This window comes from Trichechus manatus, unplaced genomic scaffold (assembly GCF_000243295.1).
Source record: "Trichechus manatus latirostris isolate Lorelei unplaced genomic scaffold, TriManLat1.0 scaffold00006, whole genome shotgun sequence".
Taxonomy (NCBI): domain Eukaryota; kingdom Metazoa; phylum Chordata; class Mammalia; order Sirenia; family Trichechidae; genus Trichechus; species Trichechus manatus.
This window is the reverse complement of record NW_004443942.1, coordinates 7,069,387-7,085,157: the sequence shown is the minus strand read 5'-3', so window position 1 is coordinate 7,085,157 and position 15,771 is coordinate 7,069,387. Positions and strand designations below refer to the sequence as shown.

General features: G+C 40.2%; 1 protein-coding gene across 1 annotated transcript; it reads left to right on the top strand.

The window, feature by feature from the left end:
* Positions 1-2,269: 2,269 nt before the first annotated feature.
* On the top strand, positions 2,270-15,207 carry LOC101356008 (vitamin D 25-hydroxylase). The gene is made up of 5 exons (XM_004369671.2): positions 2,270-2,494; positions 7,468-7,609; positions 12,390-13,022; positions 13,635-13,964; positions 14,800-15,207. Exons 1-5 carry the CDS (start codon positions 2,270-2,272, stop codon positions 14,973-14,975), a joined length of 1,506 nt encoding a protein of 501 aa, XP_004369728.1. The 3' UTR covers positions 14,976-15,207.
* The last annotated feature ends 564 nt before the right edge of the window (positions 15,208-15,771 follow it).

The window sequence follows — 15,771 nt, the reverse complement described above, 5'->3', positions numbered from 1 at the left end:
TTTTGAAAATAAATGACGGAAGGGGGCCATTCCTGAACCATGTATTGTACTGTACTGCAATATCTGCCACAGCAGACATTGCAAGCCTTATGGTATTGGGTAAGGCAAGGCTGATGCACCCCACTCCTGTGTCTCAGCATCATTGTACCCCACCCGCAGTCCCAATATCCATCCTGTGTCATCTTCACAGGTCTTTGGTAAGAAATTGGGGACAAAGTTTAGCAATGATCACCCACAGTTATTTTTCCATGTTACCAGAAAATTCTTGATTAATAAGAATTTTAAGGAATATCTAAAGATAATATATCAGGCATTTATGATAGGCAGTAGGTAGATATTCTGTGGCAGGAGATCCAGTGAAACATACCTCATGGGGGTAACTGCACACCCTCGGGATATCTACATACCAGGTAGTGAGCTTGAAACTGTTAAACAGCAAAATTCTAAGGCTAGATAACTCGCTGCCTTCATCCCCAGTGTCCATACATTGGAGATGTAGAGAGTGAGAGACTAGAAACAGTTTCAGAGGACAGGGTTTGCTGAGTACGTGGGAGTTTTTGCCCTTGGTGGGCCTTCTGTTTGGAATCTTTTCCCCCAGATCTTTCAACAGGGTTTCCTCCTGTGTTATGCAATAATGGCCCTAAACAGTGTCTAGAACCTGTGAATATGTTAGGTTGCTTGGTAAAGGGGAATTAAGATTGTAGATGGAATTAAGGTTGCTAACCAGCTGACTTTGAGATAGGGAGAGTATCCTGGCTTATCTAGATGGGCCTAATGCAACCACAAGGGTCCATATAAGTGGAAGAGGAAGGCAGGAGAGAACCAGAGAGATGGCAGCATGAGAAGAACTTGCCCTGATGTTGCTGCCTTTGAAGATGAAGAAACGGGACCACAAACCAAGAAATGTTGGCAGCTTCTAGAAGCTAGAAAAGGCAAGGACACAAATTCTCCCGTAGAGCCTCCAGAAGGGACATAGCCCTACCAACACTCTCCTTTTAGCCCAGTGAGACCCATTTTGGATTTCTGACCTCCAAAACTGTAAGATAATAAATTTGTATTGTTTTAAGCCATCAAGTTTGTGGTAATTTGGTACAGCAACTAATACAGCTCCTTATCATTTGATCTCAGCTCAAATATTATCTTCTTAATGAGACTTTCCTTGAAACCTCTCATCTGCTGAAGTACCTCTCCATCCCCAAGGCATTTTCTATAACACATTTTTATTTTCATTTGCTTATGATTATCTAAAATTATTTTATTTATGTGTGTATTGCCTGTTCTCTCTCATAAGAACATAAGCTCCTGGAGGATAGGGACTTGGTTTCTCTTATTCACCTACGTATTTCCAGTGCTTAGGACACTGGTAGATATTCAGTAAATATTTGTTGTATGAATGAGTCTAAAGCTAATGAAGACCACATAACTCTTGTCACTATTAAATACGATTATAGTGCTGTTAACAGAGTCCCAAACCCTGTGAGTCCTTGTTAAATAGAACTGCCCTATGGAAAATAGGAACAGAATCAGAAATGGCAAGAAAAATAACAAATCAGTCATGTTATTCTAGGAAGTAGAGTCAGAAAGATTGAACAGTACTATCCCTGAGTTAACTGCAGACAAGAGAGTTCTCTCTGATTACCATTAAATAAGCAGTTTGGAAGGACCAAAGGAGGGAGAAAAGGGTTAATCGTATAAATATTGCTTAATTATTACATTTCTTAAAGGATCACACAAAAATGTCTCATAACTGGAGAAAAACAGATGAGTAAAACAAGACAGAACAGTATGATTCTTTTATTTTTACACTAATGGGTCAATTCTCTAATGGAGATGCTGAAATTAGATTCAGCTAAAAAAGTCAGTGCTAATAATCTCTCCAGTTTTCATGTGAAAGATGTGGTAGGTAAAAGGCACGTTACGAAAGGTCTGGTTGCCAAGAGAGGCAGGATCCACCTGGCCCAGCGAGAAAGGCTATGCAGACACGTCCTACATCAATACTCTGCAAAAGAACCTCTAGACTCAGTGCCCTGTCAGTCTCGTGCTCACCATATCAAAAGAATCGCACCTTCCTCTGGCTACGAGGACTCTGAGCCCTGCAAACCTAGGAGGTACCTGTTCCCAGGGAGCCGAGCCCCTACAATCAGCCAGCCAATGGCCATGGAGCTAAGGCGGGACCTTAGAGTGCCCGGCCAATGGGAGCACTGCAGGGCTGGATGCAGAGCCCAGGTCCCAAGGGCGGCGGCGAGGTTCGCAGCGGGAGTCCGGGAAGATGTGGGAACCTAGTGGAGCAGAAGTGGGCGCAGTGGCGTTTCGCGGCGCGCTGTTCCTGTTGCTCTTCGTGCTGGGGGTCCGCGAGCTGCTAAAGCAGAGGCGGCCGACGAGATTCCCCCCGGGGCCGCGGGGGCTGCCATTTATCGGCAATATCTACTCCCTGGCCGCCTCTCCCGAGCTCCCCCATGTCTACATGAGAAAGCAGAGCCAGGTGTACGGCGAGGTACCACCCCGAGGGGCCCCGGGCAGGGGGGGCCGCCGTCTGCTCCTCGGGTCTGGCCTGGGCCTTCCTCCCGATTGGATTTATGGTCATTCCTGGGCCCAAGTTGGTGGAAATTCTCTCCAGTGCCTAGAGACCTTTTAGGGAAACCGGCTTCCGGGGTTAGAGAGAGCGAAGTCGTGGACGCAGCGCCCTCTGCCGGGTAGCCCCGCCCCAGCCGTGTGCCTCATTGTGGGCCCACGCCCTGCGGCGATCCAGGCCCGACTTTCCCTTCACCGAAGAGCCCGAAGGCTGACGCGAGCTTAGAGTAGCGACCCCTCGTGCTCTTGCGCCTGCGCAGTGTGAGCAGCACCAGGCTGCTGCGTCGGGTTTGCGCCACGCGGCGTGCGGATTCGGCCTTTCGCCTGCCGTCACCCGCCCGGTGGCGCACCAGCAGTGGCCCCCACTTCGCGGCCCTGTAGAGCTGCCGGCTGCACGCATAGGGTAGATTCCAACACCCCTCTCCAGTTTCTCGGAAAAACAAGTTCTGAATTCTAGGACCGACTTCATTGTTAGTAGGTGGTTCTTTGATGTTTGATTTTGAGGAAGAACTAAACTAGGTTTTTGTTGTGACGATTAAAAAGAATGCATGTGAAAGCCCCTGGCCTAGAACTGGTCTCTGGTAAATGATTGCGAAACAGTGAATGAATGAATGGGTGTGGAAATCCTACAGTACAAAGTGAATAATATTGTTCTGACTGCCCAAGAACATCTTATAGGTGTATCTAGGGGAAGAACATTCGAAACCAAGAGAAGAACGAATAACAAAGGCCATGAAGCAGAAGTATGCCAAGTTGAGAATCACCTGTAAAGAGACAAGGGTGAAATTAACGAGGCCAGTTAGGAGGCTATTCTGGTAACATAGGGGCCTTGATGGAGGAGGTAGGAAATTGTCAGATTCTCTTTATATTCCGAAAGTAGAGATGTGCTATCGAACCGTGGCATAATAAAATGGCTGACATGAGATCTGAATCAAAACTACATTTTGTTACAAGCTCTTGTTTCTGCATTCCTAAGAATGTAACTTTGGCTTCTTCCCATTTATATGCATATACCTGGGGCCTCTGGCTGGGTGGGACCAGAATCAGTCATCTTGTTTAACTGGCCTGGCTCTTGCCCCAAGCCACTCTTAAGTAAACCAGGGTGGGGGTTACGAACCCAGTTTAGCAGCTCTTGGTAAGTAAGGATTGGGGTCAGGAATATGATTAGAGGAGAACCAGTTTACTTAAGATGTTCCAGGAAGAAGATAGTTGAAAATAGAGTTGATGAGGACCTACTCACCTTGTGACCATCACACTCCTTCCCCATCTTTACTATACAAGCACACTTCTCCCTCATTGCTTCTGAGCACTTGGTAGATTCTTCTCTGCCCTGGGTTTCCGCAATCCGTGAATTGTATTACCCTCAATAAATCTCTTTGCTCCTACTTTAACAGAAGTGGGCGTTCTTACTCTTAGAGACAACATGAATGTTCCTTATCTATTAACATAAATTCACTGTCCCCTAAGGCTTCTACCTAATCTTTTGAGTTGCTGTTTCCATAAGGTTTTCAAGGCTGTGACCGTTAGGAAGCAAATTGCCAGGCCTGTCTTCCGAGGCACCTCTGGGTGGGTTCGAACCGCCAGCGTTTCAGCGAGTGCTTAACTATTTGTGCCACCCAGGAAAACAAACCAAAGAATAAGTCCTGTTAAAACAAAAATCATATTAAGCTAATGGAAACTGAAGTTTATTGAATATACGATTTGCAAATTGGGGTAACATTTTAACTAGAGTGTCAAAAATGTTCTGAAGATAAGAACTTCCAAAATTCTTATACCAAATCTTATTGGCATTGCCATGGAAAAGGGGGTTGGAACAGAACTGATAAACAAATTTGTGGTCAGGAAGGATTTTCATACAGCATTGTCTTGAAGAACAATTAAAATAATGAGTCTTTTACCCTAAACATAGCACCCAGTCTGACCTTTGGGGTCTGTTTCCAAAACTGACTGAATTCTTCAAAAGAGCACAATACCCAAAGCAAAACGGTCTTACTAGTTTATCTAGACCGTTGTCTGACTCAGAAGTGACTTTTACGTGTTGTAGGGGAAAAACATCACAAAGTTTAGTAAAGCAAAAACAAAGTTTTATTCGGCATATATTCAGAAAGGCAGAAATGGGAAACGGACAGCCATGCTGCCAGAGCCGTGCCTGCCCCAGTCCAAGGAAATATCACAGAACAGACAAAAGTGGGAAAATGGACAAGCATGCTGCTAGAGCCATGTCGGCCCGAGTCCAAAGAATATTACAGAGTAGGCAAGAGTGGGAAAACAGATAAGCATGCTGCCACAGCCGTGTCTGCCCTGAGTCCAAGGAACCATTACAGAGTCATCAGTATATATTAACGTTACAAATGGGCAAAACTATTGAAAGCTTCACCTTTTCAGATTGGCTAGAAGCTATGATCCTACATTCTGAATTGTCTTAACAATCACTGTAATCAGTAATGATAGGAGGGTCTTCATTGTTCCAACAAATTTCTATTCACTAAACGCTAATAGAAAAAGTAGAAAGTCTTTTGTGTTCTGTTTGATTGGCTTATGTGAAAGGTTCCCTAAAAGATATTTTCCAAGATTATCTTAGCTATTGTCTTTATACCTCAGGGCCCAGTTGATGTGTCCTTGTGAGTCCAGCTTCAGCTGGGTCACGTTCTGTATGCTCAAGGAGAGGGAATAAATGATTCTAATACTATTTTCTAAATGAAAGAACCAGCTTTTTCAAGGCTCAAAGTTCAAAGTGACACCTAAGGGCAATGGACTATGTGGGCTGCCCCAAATTTCCATGAAAGCCAGAAATGTGGATTACAGGAGAATAAAAATTCTTGTCAGCCCAACCTGAACCCTTCCATAGAGCAAGGCAATCTAAGGGTAAGTTTTCACAATGTGATTTGCAAATCTTAGCAAAAGTCCTTGAGAACAGTGTATATATACCAGGATAGATATTAGTTCAAGTAATAGTTCCCCCACTTTTACCCTCAAACAGAGGACCATCTCAAATTCTTGAGTAAAGGTTGATTGTACATAATTTCTCACACCATGGCTACTCCTTGATTTTTGTAATCCCTAGTGACCACAGCCTGACAGCTTTACCCTGAAATACAACTCCCCTATGTTTGTTCCGCCTTCATACTAACACAACTTTTAATCCCAGAGGTTTTTTTTATCATCCTTGTCATACTGAAATTTCTTTGAAGGACTTCCAACAAAGTCGTTCAAGTTTGAACCCCTGCTAAGAATTTGCATTTCTAACAAGTTCCCTGCTGAGAATTTACATTTCCACCCCCAGGTATACTGAATCAGAGTTGACATTTTAACAAGATCCCCAGGTGATTCTTATGTACATAACTTTCTGGGAACTTGTTAGAACCGGTTCGAAGCCTGCTCTTCTACTACCACTACCACTTTTAACTACTGCTCAGTTGGCAGGGCCCACCCTTGTGCCGGAGACTCTGGTGGCACCATTGCTGAGCCGGTTGCTTCTGTTACCACTTGAAGGTCTTCACTTTTGCTATTGTAACTGCTTCTGCTGAACTGTTGTTGTGTGCTGTGGAGTCAATTCTGACTCATTCAAAAAAACCAAAACAATCTCCTTCCAGTCGATTCTGACTCATAGCAACCCTAGATGACAGAGTAAAACTGTCCCTAAAGGGTTTCCTAGGCTGTAATCTTTACGAGAGCAGATCACCAAGTCTTTTCTCTCATGGAGCTGCCGGTAGGTTTGAATCACTGACCTTTCGGTTAGCAGCTGAGCACTTAACCACTGGGACTCCTTTCTAACGAACTTCTGCAATTCTGTCCTGTTGTATATGCTCATATTTCCCTGCTAAGCCTTGTTTTCTTCCAAAGTTGTGTGTACCATGGCTAAATCTCCTCTGCCTGTTTGCATAGCAATGAGGCTTTACTCAGTACTATGGATTTGAAAAGCCAGTCTGGAGTAGAACAACCCAAGAGGATAGGATAAACAATCTTTGCCTCCCACTAATAAGGTAACATTGTTCTGTCACTGGACTAGGTCCATATATGGACTAGCAAAGATAGACTGACCATAGGAGGTGTGACATTGTAAGTGAACCTGAGGTGAGGCACATGGTGAACAACTCCTATGCACAGGGCGTAGGATGGATATTCTGCTTTCTTCTTAGCTGAGGGACAGCCACCTATGCCAAGGTCAGGTTCTCTGAGGACCCTCTTGGGTAACTTCATGGAACTCAGGGACCCAAATACAAATCAGCCTAGTTACAATATGTTTATACCTCCTCAAGAAGAATAGACATATTCAGTCTCAATTATGACTTTTAGGGGCCTTGACTAAATAATAACAGAACCTCTATCCATATCTATTCAGAAGTTCCTCAATGTGTCATTGAAATGAGGGAGTTAAAGTTGTTTCATAGGCCTTTCACGACACCCTCCCCCACCTAAAGCTGGAGTAATAAATGATAATGTAGGTGGTGCTGCTTCCTTATTCATCTTGGAAATAAAAGGAGATTCCTAGATATTATTGAGTGTTTTGAATTTGAATGAATTTTAAAGAGGTTCTAAATCAAATATCTTTTATATGACAACCATGGAGCCCCAAAAGTTTAAGATTTCTGCCCAGAGTCCTTTATCTGTTTAATGGCAAAGCGTAGACTAGAACCCAGGTCTCCTGAGTCCAATACTGTTTCCATTATACCATTTATAAGAGCTTCAGGCACTGGCTTAATGAAGTCACAGTGCTTTACATGCCTTGTAGAGAGGGGGCGCTCCAAATATTGTCAACTGAGTAATGAATGCCTGCATTTTCAGGGAAGTAGCAAAAACTGGGAAAGCTGGGCTTAGTACATATGGATTTCCATGATTATAGTACTCCATACATTCTGCTAGTTAAATGCTGTTTTGGTTTTTTTTTTCTTAAAGATCTTCAGTTTAGATCTTGGAGGCATATCAACTGTGGTTCTAAGTGACTACGATGTAGTAAAGGAATGCCTTGTTCATCAAAGTGAAATTTTTGCAGACAGACCCTGCCTGCCTTTATTCATGAAGATGACAAAAATGGGAGGTATGTTTATTTTCACCTATTGAGGGATGTACTAAACTATTAAATCACACCCCTTATTTTAAGTAATTTTAGTACATAGAATTTGGATTCTATTGTATTCATTAACAGGAAAGTATTTATTTATTTATTTATAGAACCTAGAATTTGGGGAACTTTCAGGTCCCCAGTCGTATCTTTATACAAGTACATGCTAATTCTACTGTTGTTCTGAGTTCTAAGAAATACCATAAATAATGTTTTAAAAAATTAGCACTTAATAATACTTGCAATTTTTATGAAAGAAGGATACACACACATTTGAATCAGAAGTACCCTCTTCTTTAAATAATAACTTATTCAAAAATTAACATCTTTATATTTAATAGTAAATATAAACTTGGTCTTCCATTTTAAAATTAAGAACAAAATAAGAATGAATATCATGTTTACCGTTATCATTCAGTATTGTTTTGGAAATTATGACTAATGTAATTAGAAATGAAACAAAATTAAGAATTAATGGAAAAGGACAAAAGTATTACGTTTAACTGATACTGAATACATAGAAAAGCCAAAGGAATTTTTTTTTTTTTTAAATCTTAGAATTATCAAGAGTAGTAAAATTCTTGGATAAAAAAACAAATATGTAAAAGCCAATGACTTTCATGATTATGCTATAGTTATAAAAATTACAGTGAAGAAATACTATTTCCAATTATAACCTAAATATTAAATAAAAACAATGAGAAAAAATGCTTAATTTACCTAAAGAAAATTACAAAATATTGAGATGGAGGAAAATAAACAACAAAGACTTAAATAAAGGTGCCAAAAGGATAGGGAGAGATGTGGCCTATGGGCCAGGCTGGGCCTGACAAGCTTTATTTTGAAGTCATCACCTGTAGCACTTGGAAACCATTTTCTTTTGGAGCATTGCTTTAACAACTCAAGGTTGACAGTGGTGGTGGGAGCGTTATTGTCAGGATTGTGTCACCCTACAAAACCAGCCCTAGAATAACCAGATTTCTTACCCATAAACAAGGATTTTCAAGAGGTGTTGTGTGCTAAGGAAGCCAAGTCCTTGTGCTTTTACTGCAGCTGCCCTGCTCATTTGCCTTACACTTGGAGTATGTAGCTTTCCTTACCCAGTTTTAGTCTCAATTCTTCAAAGCCTTGTGGAAGTACCTGGCAGGATTTTATCTAAAGACTTCAAATCCTTTTCCATACCTTTATTTGTATCTTGAAGTGTAAAAAGCAAGTAATTTGCCATCATAGAGATACTTGGACACTATCTGATTCAACTGATTCCATGTATTTTGCATCTGATGAGTCAGATTCTCCCATAAATTTTTATTGTTAGTGTTGATGTTACTGTCAAACAGTACCTTATTTTAAAGTTTTGGAACTAGCCCTCCCTAGCTCAAATTTTGTCATTTACTGTTGTTTTAATGCCACAAGTCCCAGTAAAAATGTCTGATCTTTTCATGAGTCATCATGATACTTAGGACACATTCTGTTTTGCTGTGGGGGGCGCAGTATAGGCTCTATGGCCCATATATAAAGAAGGTAGAGCATGAACATATCTGTCTATGACTTACCCACAGGTTCTTCTACATGATCTATGGGAAGGGTCAGTCATTGCCGTGTGTTTTTCTTTTGTTTAATGAGATTAATCTTATGCATTTTTAAAGATCACAAATTTATAATTATGGTATATAAATATAAAATTGTGGTATTTTAAAAGTGCTGCTTACTGTTAAGAGTGAAATTACTTAACCAAGAAACTAGTTTTTCTGCATTTTGAAACTGACAGGACTTTAATTTCTGAACTAAATAGAAGTTAGGGCTAATATTTTGACCAAAAAAAGAAGTAGTGATAAGAATCATCAAGAAAAATAAAGCAGGGTAAGGAGGCTATGGAGGGCCTGTAAGTGGAGGAAAGATTGTTGCTTTTTTTTTTTTTTTTTTTTAAACTTTGATCAAGGTGATATTTGAGTAGACCTAAAGGAAGAAAGAAAGTAACCCATCTAGATATCTGGGGAAAGAGAATTCCAGGCAGAGACAATTGCAAAGGCCCTGAGTTGGGAGCATGTTCCAGGAAAAACTACCTGATTGGTATAGTGTGAGAAAGAGGAGAATAGGAATGAGGCCAATGAGGTAACTGAGGGGATGGTACAGCTCATGTAGGGCCTTGTTAGCCATTGAAGGACATTGGCTTTTACTATGAGTGAAATGTGGAGCCTTTAGAGGGTTTTCCGCTGAGGAGTGACATATTTTGACTTAACATTTTTTACAGGATCACTCAGGTTGCTTAATGGAGAATAGACTGTAGGGAAGTAAGAATGGAAGCAAGTAGACCAGTTAAGCTATTATGATTTCTTAGGCAAGAGATTGTGGTGACTTGGACTAATATGATAGCAGCTGAGGAGCCAGACATACTCAGATCCTATATACTTTGAAAGCAGAGCCAATTTAATTTGTTTAATGGATTGGTTTTAGGTTGTGCAAGAAAAAAAAAAAAAAAAAAAAACAAAACAGGATAACCCTAAGGTTTTTAGTCTGAGCAAATGGAAACGTTGTTGTCACTTACTGAAATGAGGAAGTCTTCTAGCATCACGGAGACAACCAGACAACGTGTGCTTCCTAATGGAAGCAGTAAACCCCATCTATGAAGAAATCTTGACACCCAAAAGTTGACCTGAATCTGATCAAGTCTGTAACTTCAATTACCTACATAGAGAAAATTCAGAGGTTAGGGTAACATTACTAAATAACATTATGGGGAAGCAAAATCTAGACATCAATCAGAATTTATCAAAATCGAGACTGGGAATCCTATTGCAGAAATGAATTGGTTTCTTCAACAAATAGATTGCAAGGAAATGAAGAGACAGAGGTGAAGTTTTAGGTTAAATAAGACAATGACATATTAACCAATCTAAATGTGTGGACCTTATTTGTATCCTAATTGAAACAAACAAACAAGTAAACAAAAGACCTTTATGAGACAACTCAGAATTTAAACACATAATGGTTATTGTTAAATTACTGTTAATTTTTGGATGTGATATTATGGCTGTGTTTTTTTTAAAGAGTCCTTATCTCTTAGGTATACATACCAAAATATTTATAGGTGAAGTATGATTTCAGAGTAATATGGTTGAGGGATGAGTGGAGGTATAGATGAAACAAGACTAGTCATGGGTTGATAATTGATGAAGCTTGATGATGTATATATGGGAATTCATTGTGCTGTTTTGTCTGTTATTGAATGTGTTTAAAATTTTCTACAATAAATCAATAAAGAGAAAAAAACTTAAAATAATTTCCCATCTCAGATAAAAGAGAAAGTCCTACTATGGCCACAAGACCCTGTATGACCTAGCTTTCCCACCTATCCTACCATTTCCTTTCTGATCTCTGACTGTTCTCCTTCCTCTCACTTCACTCCAGCTATGCCAGCCCTTTGCTGTTCCTGCAACACAAAAGGCTTGCTCTCATCTCAGTGCCTTGGCACTAACTTTTCCCCCATGCCTGCAGTGATCTTTTCCAAGATAACTGTTTGGCTCACTCCCTCACCTACTGTAAGTCTTTATTCAGATGTCACTTTCTCAGTGAGGCCTTCCCTAACCACCCTATTCTCCTTTCTGGCTATATTATCTGTCTGCCTATCTGTCTATCTGTCATCAATCAAACATCTATCCATTCATTCATTATTTGTCTCATCCCACTAGTATGTAATCTGCATGAGGGTAGGGATCTTTGCCTCTTTTGTTCACTGATACATTCCTGACACTTAATACACTGCCTAGAACATAGTAGATGCTCCATAAATACATGTTGAATGAGTATTTGTGAATGAATAGTCATCTGGAGGTACAGAAAAGAAAATGGACTGTGGGAGTTTATGATGGCTGCACAGCACTGAAGGCCCCTTTGCATGTGGTTTTATTTTTAAATAAGCTCCAAATTCAAAAATTACTGCATAAAAGTTGTTAGAATGTTAATTACATATGCACATTGTGTACAGAAAAGAAAGTGACATTTTTGCCTATCCTATGTACCAATGATGAATGAAATTTTGAGTAAACTTCACATTGTATAATTATATGCACTGAAAATATTCTTTTGGCTTGATAGTTAATTTAAAGGGAAAATTTTCCATTGTAGCCACATCAGAACAGCAGAATATACTGTTGAGACTCTGAAGTTTTAAGGCAAACAATATCAACAGAAAAGCTTTGAGCTTCATTTGTGCTCTTTTTGGCTTAATGATTTTCACTACATTGACACCTCATTCAGGTCACCCTTGCCTCTGCCAGTGTTATTGTATGCCTTTAACAGGAGGAAATTCGTATTGTAAAATCTAGTCTTTTATAGGCAGTTTCTAATCCTAGAAGGATGATTTTCAGGTGTTTGGTTAGTCCAAGATAAAATTTTCCCATAGAATGTGCAGTCATTTCTCTTTTTTCATATAGGCTTATATGATTCTGTAAAAGTTGACTGATGAATTCACCTGGGCTTAGTTCATCCAAACTGAATTACACAAGACTGACCAGTTTCTTCTTGTGGGTCTTTTCTGCCAATGCCCAGATGAGGAGTAGATGAGTTTTATCTGTGTATAATCTGTGGCTAATGAGTAGCAGAGAATGGGGCTTAACCACTGGGTCTAGTTTTATAGGAAGATAATTTCGGGAGTAGTGACTACTAGCCGTTTGTGTTTTTCAGTCCATAGCATCTTCAGATGTTAAGCATAGGGATGTAAGAATAATAAAATACTTAAAAAAAATTTTTTTTTCAGGCTTACTGAACTCTAGATATGGCCGAGGATGGGTTGATCACAGAAGACTAGCTGTAAATAGTTTTCGCTATTTTGGATATGGCCAAAAGTCTTTTGAATCTAAAATCTTAGAAGAAACCAAATTTTTCATTGATGCTGTCGAAACATATGAAGGTAGACCTTTTGACCTTAAACAATTAATAACAAGAGCTGTTTCAAACATAACCAACCTGATCCTTTTTGGAGAACGATTCACTTACGAAGACGCTGATTTTCAGCACATGATTGAGTTATTTAGTGAAAATGTGGAACTGGCTGCCAGTGCCTCAGTCTTCCTGTACAATGCCTTTCCATGGATTGGCATTTTACCCTTTGGAAAACATCAACAGCTGTTTAGAAATGCAGCTGTGGTCTATGATTTTCTCTCCGGACTTATTGAAAAAGCTTCAGTCAACAGAAAGCCTCAGTTACCTCAGCATTTTGTTGATGCTTATTTAGATGAGATAGATCAGGGTAAAAATGACCCATCATCTACTTTCTCCAAAGAAAACCTAATTTTCTCAGTGGGTGAACTCATCATTGCTGGAACTGAAACTACAGCCAGCGTTCTACAGTGGGCAGTTCTTTTCATGGCCCTTTATCCTAACATTCAAGGTGCGGATCTTCTTGATGATCTCAGGTTCTGTCCTTATATGGAGGGCTCATACATGTTTTAGAGTCTTTGGCCATGTACAAAGCATTTTATGTAGGTACTCCTGCTTTGCTAGCCAAGCGGAAGTGAAATATTTAATAGTTACAAAGAATTTTCAAATCTCTTATCTCAATTCCTGTAACAAACCTCTGAGATAGGTCTTTGTATGCCTATTTTAAAATGAGGAAAAAGGCCGAGTGACTGACTCACCCAAGGTCAGCCAGTAGAAGTGGCAGAGCTGCGACCTGAGCACTGGTTTTTGGAAGCTAAATTTTATGCTTCACTATTTTCCTAGTGAGACTCATGTTCTTCCAATTCTAAGTTTGTTTACTTTTTAAAATTAATTTTAGTGTGTGTGTGTTTTGAGAACAAAGTTACTCAGTGCATTGGCTACTGGTTCTATAAAATATAGGCGTGTATTTAAAACTCCCAGCTAAGGACAAATCTCAATCTGAGTACACTACCCATACCTTTTTGGCATATTATGGGTTATCCTATGTTTTATCCCAAAGGGAATTTACTTTAGATATAACTCTAAGAATTGCATAATAACTTGAACACTTTTTCTCTGACAGGACAAGTTCATAAAGAGATTGATTTAATTATGGGCCCCAGTGGAAAGCCTTCTTGGGATGACAGATGCAAAATGCCATATACTGAGGCAGTTTTGCATGAAGTTTTAAGATTTTGTAATATAGTTCCATTAGGGATTTTCCACGCAACCTCAGAAGATGCAGTTGTACGTGGTTATTCCATTCCTAAAGGCACAACTGTAATTACAAATCTTTATGCTGTACACTTTGATGAAAAGTACTGGAGAGACCCAGAAGTGTTTTATCCTGAGCGATTTCTGGACAGCAATGGATATTTTGTCAAGAAGAAAGCTTTGATTCCTTTTTCCCTAGGTAAGAGAACTTTCACAGGGGTATAACTTTAGGATAAATAATAATGATGCTTCATGTCTAGCATCTTAATCTCAAGAATCCTTCTATAGAATAAAATATACCAACTCAGAAAATAGTGCTGATTCTTACAGGAATGTTTTGATTAGAGATAATTAACACCTATTTCTACTCAAAATAAAACAAGCCTTAATTTAATAACTAGAGATAAACCGTTGAAAGGCTCTGGCTTCTTCTGAAACTTTTTTGCTTGTATACAAAACTTGTGGAGTTAGAAGTCAGTAACAGGTAGCTTGAGAAACAGACCCAGAGAGGGTAATGATGACATGGTAATTTGAAATAAAACTACTTCTCGTGTCTACTAGTTTAATATAACTTATCTCTAATGAGGAAAATATTGTTTCTGCTGGGAAAAAGTACATGTATCACAGGACACTTGCATGGAAGATGGACTGGAAATTCTTCTTCATTGAGGAAGGGGATACACATTTAATCAGTTGAAGTGAAATAGGCTTCTGTTGGATCTATAAAACCAAATGTCATACCTCAAAATGGATCTCTGGTGGCATATCTTAGGATCTGCAGCATGCAAGGAAAATGGGAGATGGGACTAGTAAGCTTACAAAAGTCCATGAGCTGACAGAACGAGGTAAAGGAATGGGTTCTGGGAACTGAAGTGCCAATTTTTTTATTCTTTGAGGTTTGAGAGAATCGTTTAATAAACATAACTTCCTCTAACCTCTCTTTAAATTGCAGATTTCCTGAATGACACCCAGATATTAATTTTTAATAAATATTGTGGTTTTCTAAAAGTATTATATATGCTTTTTCTGTATAGGGAAAAGACACTGTCTTGGAGAACAGCTTGCTCGGATGGAAATGTTTTTGTTTTTTACAGCATTGCTTCAGCGGTTCCACTTGCATTTTCCACGGGAACTACTTCCAAATCTCAAGCCCAGGTTAGGTATGACGTTGCAACCCCAGCCCTACCTCATCTGTGCTGAAAGACGCTGAAAGTGCACGGATGTTTCGAGGAGCAAGGCTGTACGTTTGCCTCACCTCTGAACCTTGTTGAATCTAATCGGTGTGTGTGTTTGGACAAAGGTCACATCATCATAAAGCCAAGTGAGCATTAAAAAAAAAAAGGAGTTCCGGCAAAATGGCGCTCTAGGCAGAAGCACCACGCCGTCCCTCCACAGCAAAGATCCAAAAAACTAAGCTGAACAGAGAATGCAACAATCCTGAAACCGTAAAACATCAAATGAAGAGATAAAGAACTCAGCCAAGCACCAAATGGAGTGAGAAAAATGACAGAGAATGGAGAGTGAGGAGAGATTCATACAGAAGTCCCCTACCAGCTAACGCAGCATGGATCCGCCATCTTGGACTCCTATCGGAGACCAGCAAACGGGGTACGAGAAAGCAGCGTCACGGAGCATCCGGCGGGAGACAAAACAACCAGTAATTTGTGATATACACTTTCCCACCCCCCACCCTTCTTCACCCCGACTCGGCCTCCTCTGCATTCCGCGGCCACAATCTCTTGACCGGGAAACACCAGCTGCTTGGATTCCACACACCCGAATGGGCTGGCTCTCTGAGTGCCATTTGTTGGCTAGTGGTGTTGCTTTTTTCCACTTCTTTTGATTTCTTCCTTACCTCTCACCACCTCCCCCTCCTTTCACTCAAATACCTGGTTCCATGTGCCATCTTTGCTTCTTCCTGAGGGGCTGTGGAGCTCCATTCGAGTATGGAGTCGCTGCCTGGTCTAGGCTGCCATGCTGGTGGGATCCCGGGGCTTTTGTTTGTT